This window comes from Triturus cristatus, chromosome 12 (assembly GCF_964204655.1).
Source record: "Triturus cristatus chromosome 12, aTriCri1.1, whole genome shotgun sequence".
Lineage (NCBI taxonomy): Eukaryota > Metazoa > Chordata > Amphibia > Caudata > Salamandridae > Triturus > Triturus cristatus.
This window is the reverse complement of record NC_140595.1, coordinates 840,442,013-840,452,985: the sequence shown is the minus strand read 5'-3', so window position 1 is coordinate 840,452,985 and position 10,973 is coordinate 840,442,013. Positions and strand designations below refer to the sequence as shown.

Below are 10,973 nucleotides of genomic sequence, written 5' to 3'. Positions count from 1 at the left end.
AGGACTCCCCTCACAGGGAGAGAAGCCACTGCAGGGGGCTGAGTGCTTTTTTACCTAGCCCTGCACACCTGGCGCAGCAAAGATGGGCAGACGTTACCACCTCTTCAAGAGGAGAGAGTGGGGGGTCCCAGGACTCCCCTCACAGGGAGAGAAGCCACTGCAGGGGGCTGAGTGCTTTTTTACCTAGCCCTGCACACCTGGCGCAGCAAAGATGGGCAGCCGTTATCACCTGCTCAATAGAAGAGAGATGGCAGGGTGGAATGGAAGGGGCGGGGGGCACAGGCAGATGAGGAGAGAAAGCCTTGTTTACTCGTGTGATCTTAGACAGCTCCGTTGTTGAATTCTAGCGACGCCTAAAGCCGAGTGCGGGTGGCACTGTGTGAATGAATGGATGTTGTGATGTCTACCTTGGCATTCTTGGCTTGTGAATAAGAACTGGCATCTCTGTTCTCTATCACACGCGCGCTGATTGTTTTCTCGCGTGACATCACCACACCAGGCGAGCACGACCACAAGGTTAGCGGCAAATATAAAACATTAATGGGGCAGATTTACAAGCCCCTCGCGCCACTTTTGCGTCACTTTTCCCATGTTAAAAGTGATGCAAAAGTGGCGCAAGGGGCTTGTAAATCTGGCCCAATGTGTTTAAAAGTCCGAGAAGTAGGGAAGGTTATGTTGTGGCCTCTTTGTGCTGCCCCTGGAGCCAGGCTCACGTCCCCAGGGTCTGAGGTTGGGAGCAGTCTGTTCTCGGTATATTGGTAATACGTGTTCCTCAGCGCCTAGAAGCCACCTTGTGGTATAGGCTGTGATTTTAAAATCTGCTGAATAAACTACAAGGGCGGGCCATCAATGCCTCTACACTGAGGCGCAGTTCCCAGAGCACTCCGGTCCCTGCAGTGTCTGTGAGCGCCGCTCGCCTCTTTCAAGGCGCTAGATGAGTTTGGATTCTGTGTTATCTGTTCTGTGTGCGTCCCTGTTCTGCACCCACGGGCCGGGTAGGACACCCTTCCCATGAGAAGCTGCTCCTGGGACATGTTTGACACATCCCTGGTGGGTGCAGGCCGCTCGCGCCGGCTGTGGGGTCTCCGGTCCCCTATATGAGCTCACTTGTCATGCCCCTCCACCGGCTGGACCCAGGCACCTCTACTGAGGGGGCAGCACTGCGTGTAGGGACAGCTTCAGTCAGCATCCTTTTGGGGAGAGGGCATGCCGTCTTGTGGTAAACAGTGTAGCCCCACTGGGAACACGTGAACCACAGTCACCCCAGTAAGACCCCCCCCCCCCCCCCCACCCACGGCAGGTGGCGGGGCTCGAACACCTCCTTCTGGCCTCTACCTTGGCCAGAGCGGACTCGGTTTAACTTTGAAAGTCGTGTTTTCATTTCCCCAAAGGGACAGGCCGCGGGGCAGAGATGGCCTGTCCGCGCCCCGCTCCCCTGGGGCTCAGGTGTCACCATCAGGGGTTAGTTCTGCCATTGCTCAAGCCCACCACCCCCCATATGTGACCTTGCACCTTTCTGCACAGACACGTCACCGGGGCCAGCACTTCACACCTTCCTGGACACCCGGGGGCTGATGTCCTCGTGCCGAGGGGTGGGGGTCTAATCTCTTTACCCGAGCCCCGCCCCCAATATCGCAAGGTGATTACATCAAGTCTCCGATCACGGAGACCCCCCCCCCCCCCCGCCGTGCATGTTCTGGGGTCTCAGGTACAAGTACAGCCGCACCCCCCTGACTGGAGCTCTGCGCCCCAGAGATCTGCAGAGGGTCTTGTGTGAGGGGGCTGACCAGAGAGGGGTCGCTGCTACCCACCGCCGAGGGCTGCTCCTGCCACGGCCTGAGGGGTGCAGGCCACTTTCCTAGCAGTCACTGCCGCCGAGGGGTGCTGACCAGTCCCCTCCGGCGCCCAAAAGCCGCTGACCAGCCTCAGAAGGAAGGGGTGCAGAACAGCCTGAGGGGACTCTGACCAGGCCAAAGAGAGACCCCCGCTGCCACCTGAGGGGTGCTGACCTGCGTAAGAGGGACCACTCAAACTAGAGGTCTGCGGGGACCCCCGAGACGAGGATATACGGTAAGTTCTCTCAACTGTCCTCGCGCTGTCCTTCCGCCTCCCCCCTCCCTTCGTGTCTTCCTTTCTCTTCCTCTCCATCTCCCTCTTCTTCCTCTCCCTTTTTTCTTCCGTTTTGGGCTTCGTTCCTTCCCGTCTTTTTCGATTTCCTGCTCCATTTCCCTCGTCTCCGCTTTATTCCTTAAAGTCTCTGCTTTATTTCTTGAAGTCTTGCTGTCACTGCCTCGAGCTACATTTTTTGTCTTCTGTCTTGTTTCTATTTCCCATCTCTCCCCTTCGGCCTGTTCTTTCTTTCTTGTTGAATGCCTTGTCGATCTCTTTCTCGCTTTATTGTTTATTTTTTCGTTTTCTTTCTTGCTGTCTATGTTTTCGCCCGCCACCCTGTGCACAACCATAGTTTTCTACAGGGACACCTCCGTTTTCCGGCCACTCCTGGCTATAACTCCCTCCCCTGAGGGTCCCGGGCAGAAGGACCAGGCTGAGGGTGGTGGGGGCCCATGAGGAGGCCTTCAGAGCCCGTCTGCGGGTGGTTGTGTGTGGGTGGGAAGGGGAAGGGGGGCATGGGAGCCAGTCTGCGGGTGTGGGGACCCATGATAGGGCTTTGAGAGCCAGTCTGCGGTTGGTGGGGGCCCATGATAGGGCTTTGAGAACAAGTTTGCGGTTGGTGGGGCCCTTTACGGGGGCTTTTAGTGCCAGTCTGCGGGGATGGGGGCCCGTAAAGGACCTTTGAGACAGAGTCTGCCGGTGGTGGGGGCCCATGAGGGGGGTTGAGAGCAAGTCTGCCTGTGGTGGGGGGCTTTGAGAGCCAGTCTGAGAGTGGTGGGGGGCCAGTCAAAGGGTGGTGGGGACCATGAGGGGCCATTGCTATGCAGAGGGCTTTGAGAGCCAGTCAGCGGGTGATGGGGGCCCATGAGAGGGCTTTGAGAGCCAGTTTGCGGGTGGTGGGGGCCCATCAGGGGGCTTGAGCCAGTCTGCGGCGATGGGGGGCCATGAGGGGGCTTTGACAGCAAGTTTGCGGTTGGTGGGACCTTTTACGGGGGCTTTGAGAGCCAGTCTGCGGGGATGGGGGCCCGTAAGGGGGCTTTGAGACATAGTCTGAGGGTGGGGGGTGCATGGGGAGGGGGTCTGAGAGCCAGTCTGAGGGTGGTGGGGCCTCATCCGATGAGAAGCCCATGCGGGGCTTTGCGAGTCAGTGACTTCAGTTTGCTGTCTCTAATTGGCAGTGTTTTTGCCTCCAGGGCCCGGGTGCAGCTAGGGGCCCCATGGACCCGCCCCATGACACGGGGTCCCTCCTGAAGGAGCTGGTAAAGGTGATCGCCAGGACCACGGACACGGTGGACATCGGGCAGCGCTTCGAGATGGACCAGAAACTGGGCCAGGGCACCTACGGCCGGGTGGTGCGCGCCAGGCACCGCGAGTCTGGTGAGTCCGCCTCCCCCTGGGCTCTTCATTCACCTGTTCATCCGCAGCGATGCTCCCTGTAGCCAAGCTCTGGAGTGTTCTCTCTTCTTCCTCCTGGGAGACCATCAGCTGAGGTATAGGTTTGCTAGAGGTAGCCAAGCTCTGCAGTGTGCTCTCTTCTTCTCCCCCCCCCCCTAGACCAGCAGCTGATGCAGAAGTCTGCTAGAGGTAACCAAGCTCTGAAATATGCCCTCTTCTTCCTCCTGGGAGGCCAGCAGCTGGGGTATAGGTTTGCTAGAAGTATTCAAGCTCTGCAGTGTGCTCTCTTCCTCCTGGGAGGCCAGCAGCTGAGGTAGAGGTTTGCTAGAGGTAGCCAAGCTCTGTAGTGTGCTCTCTTCCTCCTCCTTGGAGGCCCCCAGCTGTGGCAGAGGTATAGAGGTAGCCAAGCTCTGGAGTGTGCTCTCTTCCTCCTGGGAGGCCAGCAGCTGTGGCAGAGGTTTGCTAGAGGTAGCCAAGCTCTGGAGTGTGCTCTCTTCTTCCTCCTTGGAGGCCCCCAGCTGTGGCAGAGGTATAGAGGTAGCCAAGCTCTGTAGTGTGCTCTCTTCCTCCTTGGAGGCCCCCAGCTGAGGCAGAGGTATAGAGGTAGCCAAGCTCTGGAGTGTGCTCTCTTCCTCCTTGAAGGCCCCCAGCTGAGGCAGAGGTATAGAGGTAGCCAAGCTCTGGAGTGTTCTCTCTTCTTCCTCCTTGGAGGCCCCCAGCTGTAGCAGAGGTATAGAGGTAGCCAAGCTCTGCAGTGTGCTCTCTTCCTCATGGGAGGCCAGCAGCTGTGGTAGAGGTGTGCTAGAGGTAGCCAAGCTCTGCCGTGTGCTCTCTTCTTCCTCCTTGGAGGCCCCCAGCTGTGGCAGAGGTATAGAGGTAGCCAAGCTCTGCAGTGTGCTCTCTTTTGCACCCTAGGAGACCATCAGCTGAGGTATAGGTTTGCTAGAGGTAGCCAAGCTCTGGAGTGTGCTCTCTTCTGCACCCTAGGAGGCCAGCAGCTGAGGTATAGGTTTGCTAGAGGTAGCCAAGCTCTGCAGTGTGCTCTCTTCCTCCTGGGAGGCCAGCAGCTGGGGTAGAGGTAGCCAAGCTCTGGAGTGTGCTCCCTTCTTCTCTTCTTCCCTCCCCTCCTCCCCCCCCCCCCAGACCAGCAGCTGTGGCAGAGGTATAGAGGTAGCCAAGCTCTGTTGTGTTCTCTCTTCTTCCTCCTGGGAGACCATCAGCTGAGGTATAGGTTTGCTAGAGGTAGCCAAGCTCTGCAGTGTGCTCTCTTCTTCTCTCCCCCCCCCCTAGACCAGCGGCTGATGCAGAAGTCTGCTAGAGGTAACCAAGCTCTGAAATATGCCCTCTTCTTCCTCCTGGGAGGCCAGCAGCTGGGGTAGAGGTCATGCTAGAAGTATTCAAGCTCTGCAGTGTGCTCTCTTCCTCCTGGGAGGCCAGCAGCTGAGGTAGAGGTTTGCTAGAGGTAGCCAAGCTCTGTAGTGTGCTCTCTTCCTCCTCCTTGGAGGCCCCCAGCTGAGGCAGAGGTATAGAGGTAGCCAAGCTCTGGAGTGTGCTCTCTTCCTCCTTGAAGGCCCCCAGCTGAGGCAGAGGTATAGAGGTAGCCAAGCTCTGGAGTGTTCTCTCTTCTTCCTCCTTGGAGGCCCCCAGCTGTAGCAGAGGTATAGAGGTAGCCAAGCTCTGCAGTGTGCTCTCTTCCTCATGGGAGGCCAGCAGCTGTGGTAGAGGTGTGCTAGAGGTAGCCAAGCTCTGCCGTGTGCTCTCTTCTTCCTCCTTGGAGGCCCCCAGCTGTGGCAGAGGTATAGAGGTAGCCAAGCTCTGCAGTGTGCTCTCTTTTGCACCCTAGGAGACCATCAGCTGAGGTATAGGTTTGCTAGAGGTAGCCAAGCTCTGGAGTGTGCTCTCTTCTGCACCCTAGGAGGCCAGCAGCTGAGGTATAGGTTTGCTAGAGGTAGCCAAGCTCTGCAGTGTGCTCTCTTCCTCCTGGGAGGCCAGCAGCTGGGGTAGAGGTAGCCAAGCTCTGGAGTGTGCTCCCTTCTTCTCTTCTTCCCTCCCCTCCTCCCCCCCCCCCCCAGACCAGCAGCTGTGGCAGAGGTATAGAGGTAGCCAAGCTCTGTTGTGTTCTCTCTTCTTCCTCCTGGGAGACCATCAGCTGAGGTATAGGTTTGCTAGAGGTAGCCAAGCTCTGCAGTGTGCTCTCTTCTTCTCTCCCCCCCCCCTAGACCAGCGGCTGATGCAGAAGTCTGCTAGAGGTAACCAAGCTCTGAAATATGCCCTCTTCTTCCTCCTGGGAGGCCAGCAGCTGGGGTAGAGGTCATGCTAGAAGTATTCAAGCTCTGCAGTGTGCTCTCTTCCTCCTGGGAGGCCAGCAGCTGAGGTAGAGGTTTGCTAGAGGTAGCCAAGCTCTGTAGTGTGCTCTCTTCCTCCTCCTTGGAGGCCCCCAGCTGAGGCAGAGGTATAGAGGTAGCCAAGCTCTGGAGTGTGCTCTCTTCCTCCTTGAAGGCCCCCAGCTGAGGCAGAGGTATAGAGGTAGCCAAGCTCTGGAGTGTTCTCTCTTCTTCCTCCTTGGAGGCCCCCAGCTGTAGCAGAGGTATAGAGGTAGCCAAGCTCTGCAGTGTGCTCTCTTCCTCATGGGAGGCCAGCAGCTGTGGTAGAGGTGTGCTAGAGGTAGCCAAGCTCTGCCGTGTGCTCTCTTCTTCCTCCTTGGAGGCCCCCAGCTGTGGCAGAGGTATAGAGGTAGCCAAGCTCTGCAGTGTGCTCTCTTTTGCACCCTAGGAGACCATCAGCTGAGGTATAGGTTTGCTAGAGGTAGCCAAGCTCTGGAGTGTGCTCTCTTCTGCACCCTAGGAGGCCAGCAGCTGAGGTATAGGTTTGCTAGAGGTAGCCAAGCTCTGCAGTGTGCTCTCTTCCTCCTGGGAGGCCAGCAGCTGGGGTAGAGGTAGCCAAGCTCTGGAGTGTGCTCCCTTCTTCTCTTCTTCCCTCCCCTCCTCCCCCCCCCCCCCAGACCAGCAGCTGTGGCAGAGGTATAGAGGTAGCCAAGCTCTGTTGTGTTCTCTCTTCTTCCTCCTGGGAGACCATCAGCTGAGGTATAGGTTTGCTAGAGGTAGCCAAGCTCTGCAGTGTGCTCTCTTCTTCTCTCCCCCCCCCCTAGACCAGCGGCTGATGCAGAAGTCTGCTAGAGGTAACCAAGCTCTGAAATATGCCCTCTTCTTCCTCCTGGGAGGCCAGCAGCTGGGGTAGAGGTCATGCTAGAAGTATTCAAGCTCTGCAGTGTGCTCTCTTCCTCCTGGGAGGCCAGCAGCTGAGGTAGAGGTTTGCTAGAGGTAGCCAAGCTCTGTAGTGTGCTCTCTTCCTCCTCCTTGGAGGCCCCCAGCTGTGGCAGAGGTATAGAGGTAGCCAAGCTCCTCTGCAGTGTGCTCTCTTTTGCACCCTAGGAGACCAGCAGCTGAGGTATAGGTTTGCTAGAGGTAGCCAAGCTCTGCAGTGTGCTCTCTTCTTCCTCCTGGGAGGCCAGCAGCTGTGGTAGAGGTTTGCTAGAGGTAGCCAAGCTCTGCAGTGTGCTCTCTTCTTCCTCCTTGGAGGCCCCCAGCTGTGGCAGAGGTATAGAGGTATCCAAGCTCTGCAGTGTGCTCTCTTCTTCCTCCTTGGAGGCCCCCAGCTGTGGCAGAGGTATAGAGGTAGCCAAGCTCTGGAGTGTGCTCTCTTCCTCCTGGGAGGCCAGCAGCTGTGGCAGAGGATTGCGAGAGGTAGCCAAGCTCTGGAGTGTGCTCTCTTCTTCCTCCTTGGAGGCCCCCAGTTGTGGCAGAGGTATAGAGGTAGCCAAGCTCTGTAGTGTGCTCTCTTCCTCCTTGGAGGCCCCCAGCTGAGGCAGAGGTATAGAGGTAGCCAAGCTCTGGAGTGTGCTCTCTTACTCCTTGGAGGCCCCCAGCTGAGGCAGAGGTATAGAGGTAGCCAAGCTCTGGAGTGTTCTCTCTTCTTCCTCCTTGGAGGCCCCCAGCTGTGGCAGAGGTATAGAGGTAGCCAAGCTCTGCAGTGTGCTCTCTTCCTCATGGGAGGCCAGCAGCTGTGGTAGAGGTGTGCTAGAGGTAGCCAAGCTCTGCAGTGTGCTCTCTTCTTCCTCCTTGGAGGCCCCCAGCTGTGGCAGAGGTATAGAGGTAGCCAAGCTCTGCAGTGTGCTCTCTTTTGCACCCTAGGAGACCAGCAGCTGAGGTATAGGTTTGCTAGAGGTAGCCAAGCTCTGGAGTGTGCTCTAATCTGCACCATAGGAGACCATCAGCTGAGGTATAGGTTTGCTAGAGGTAGCCAAGCTCTGGAGTGTGCTCTCTTCTGTACCCTAGGAGGCCAGCAGCTGAGGTATAGGTTTGCTAGAGGTAGCCAAGCTCTGCAGTGTGCTCTCTTCTTCCTCCTGGGAGGCCAGCAGCTGTGGTAGAGGTTTGCTAGAGGTAGCCAAGGTCTGCAGTGTGCTCTCTTCTTCCTCCTGGGAGGCCAGCAGCTGTGGTAGAGGTTTGGGAGAGGTAGCCAAGCTCTGGAGTGTGCTCTCTTCCTCCTGGGAGGCCATCAGCTGGGGTAGAGGTTGGGTAGAGGTAGCCAAGCTCTGCAGTGTGCTCTCTTCTTCCTCCTTGGAGGCCCCCAGCTGTGGCAGAGGTATAGAGGTAGCCAAGCTCTGGAGTGTGCTCTCTTCCTCCTGGGAGGCCCCCAGCTGAGGAAGAGGTATAGAGGTAGCCAAGCTCTGTAGTGTGCTCTCTTCCTCCTTGGAGGCCCCCAGCTGTGGCAGAGGTATAGAGGTAGCCAAGCTCTGGAGTGTGCTCTCTTCTTCCTCCTTGGAGGCCCCCAGCTGTGGCAGAGGTATAGAGGTAGCCAAGCTCTGTAGTGTGCTCTCTTCCTCCTTGGAGGCTCCCAGCTGAGGCAGAGGTATAGAGGTAGCCAAGCTCTGGAGTGTTCTCTCTTCTTCCTCCTTGGAGGCCCCCAGCTGTGGCAGAGGTATAGAGGTAGCCAAGCTCTGCAGTGTGCTCTCTTCCTCCTGGGAGGCCAGCAGCTGGGGTAGAGGTATAGAGGTAGCCAAGCTCTGTAGTGTGCTCTCTTCCTCCTTGGAGGCCCCCAGCTGGGGTAGAGGTATAGAGGTAGCCAAGCTCTGGAGCGCGCTCCCTTCTTCCTCCTTGGAGGCCCCCAGCTGGGGTAGAGGTATAGAGGTAGCCAAGCTCTGTTGTGTGCTCTCTTCCTCCTTGGAGGCCCCCAGCTGGGGTAGAGGTATAGAGGTAGCCAAGCTCTGTAGTGTGCTCTCTTGTCCCCAGGAGCTGGGGGCAGAGGTCAGTGGTTGGCAGTGGTAGTCCAGTTCTGAACTGTGTTCCTTCCTCCTCCAGGTACAATGATGGCTCTGAAGTTACTGAGAAGGAACCAGATCAAGAGGAAAGCCTTCCTGCGGGAGCTCGGCATCTCCCTCCTGCTGTCGTCTCACCCCTCCATCATCAGCACCTACCGGCTCTCCTGCCACACACCCTTCCACCACGTGATAGTCCAGGAGCTGGCCACCGCCGGGGACCTGCACTCCTGCGTGGATCCCAAGGTACGGACAGCCTCGGGTATCTGTTCCCTGCAGCCAGGACTGCGGTCTTTGTTGAAAACCAAGCCTCAAACTCTCGAAACAGCTGAGGGGCGGCAGCCTTCAAACCTTTCATTCCCCAGCCACCACCTCAGAAATGTTCACAATTATTCTATTAAATTGCCAATGTTTAAATATTTCTAGACTTATTAACGCATAAGTTTTTTTACCGTTTTAAAAATGCAACTCAACTCATTCAAAAATATGCCCGTAGGTGCCCCTGCCTCTATGGTTAGCACTGGTGTTTTCTTTTGCTTCCATCAGAGGACTCATGGCACATCCTTCGCACACGCGTAGACATCTATCTTCTGTCATTTATAATGTCCGCACTTATTGAGTGCTAGAAATCACTGTGGCCAATTGTAAAGTTAGTTTCCCTCGCCACAAAGCCACATGATCCGTGCAACTATGACAATATTTTTGGCTGATGGACCGGGAAGTCCAACGCAACCCATTTGACCAGCCACTTTGACCTGTCGCCCTCAGCGAGTGCAGGATCTAGACATGAAGGTGGCACAGAGGTCCCATGGTGGAGGGGTTTACCAGTATCTTTGCCCCTTGTAGACAAAGGCCTCCCATTGCTGGATTCCAACAGTCCGCCATCTTGTATAACTGGCTTTTCTCCTCTCTGGCACAGGTTGGCATGGCGGAGGAGAAGGTGAAGCGCGTGGCCAGGCAGCTGGCTTGTGCCCTCGAGTACATGCACGACCGCTCGCTGGTGCACCGGGACGTGAAACCGGACAATGTCCTGCTGATGGACAGGGAGTGCCACGATGTGAGACTCGGTGACTTCGGCCTGACGCGGCTGGAAGGTTACTCCGTGGCATGCACGTCACGAATCATCCCATACATGGCTCCCGAGTACTGCCAGCTCAAGAGGTCCCAGACCCTGGTCATGGAGCCCAGTCTGGACGTGTGGGCCTTCGGGGTTCTGCTCTTCACCATCCTCAACGGGCACTTCCCTTGGACCCAGGCGCTGCCAACGGACAGAGAGTTCAAAGCCTACATGGTCTGGCAGAACCTCGCCGATGACACTTTCATGCCACCCTTGTGGAGGAGGCTCACCCCGCCCGCCAGGCAGATGTTCAGCCGACTCCTGGCCCTCTCGCCTGCCTGGCGGCTGTCCGTGGAGGACATTGGGAGATACCTGGACACCCCGTGGAAGGTGACCAGTCTTCCCAGTAACGCGGTGGGCAGTGTCAGTAGCGCGGAGGAGGACAGCAGCCCGGCCATGTCTGAGGACCCCGAAGCTCCCCAGGTACCCCATGAGGCCAGTGCCATGTACCTCCAGACAGAGCAGCACACATGGCTGTCCGTGGGAGCAGAGGTGGAACTCACATGAGAAGGAGACCCCACGGTGACGCAGGGTAAGCTAAGTAGGAAAATTAAGCTTCATTCAGTTACTAAAAACACTGCCATGCGCCAAAATACCCTTCGAAAAGGCAGCTTCTGCAGGCTGGGGAATACCACTGTTTCACTGACACCATCAGCAACCTGTGAAACCAACACATGGGCGGCCGTGATGTCATCACTGTGAGCCAGGAGAGTCGAGCGTGATTGGTGCGGTGTTAACAAGGGGGCTGAAGACGTCACATTACCATTTTGCATTTTCAGAGCTGTTTTGCTATGATGAGGCGTTCAGAGAATGTTGTTTCATCCTTAACATAGTGCTGTAGGTGGGCCACCCAGAGGGCCACGACGCGCCAGCCACATCTTCTATTCTAGTTGAGCGGAATGACCACGGTCTGGGCATCTGTCCATCCTCTTCTCAGGAAGGCCAACCATGCATCATGAAGGCTTGTTCTTCAGTCTGAGCCTTCTGAACTAGCATTGCGAATGCGCTACTCAAACTCCTCCCCTTGGCGTGCTT

The 10,973-nt window shown here is 56.9% G+C and overlaps 1 protein-coding gene across 1 annotated transcript; it reads left to right on the top strand.

The window, feature by feature from the left end:
- The first annotated feature begins 3,324 nt into the window (after positions 1–3,324).
- Positions 3,325–10,445, top strand: LOC146783036 (serine/threonine-protein kinase SBK1-like). The gene is made up of 3 exons (XM_085638798.1): positions 3,325–3,489; positions 8,865–9,067; positions 9,741–10,445. The coding sequence occupies exons 1-3, from the start codon at positions 3,330–3,332 to the stop codon at positions 10,443–10,445; spliced, it is 1,068 nt and encodes a 355-aa protein (XP_085494924.1). The 5' UTR covers positions 3,325–3,329.
- The last annotated feature ends 528 nt before the right edge of the window (positions 10,446–10,973 follow it).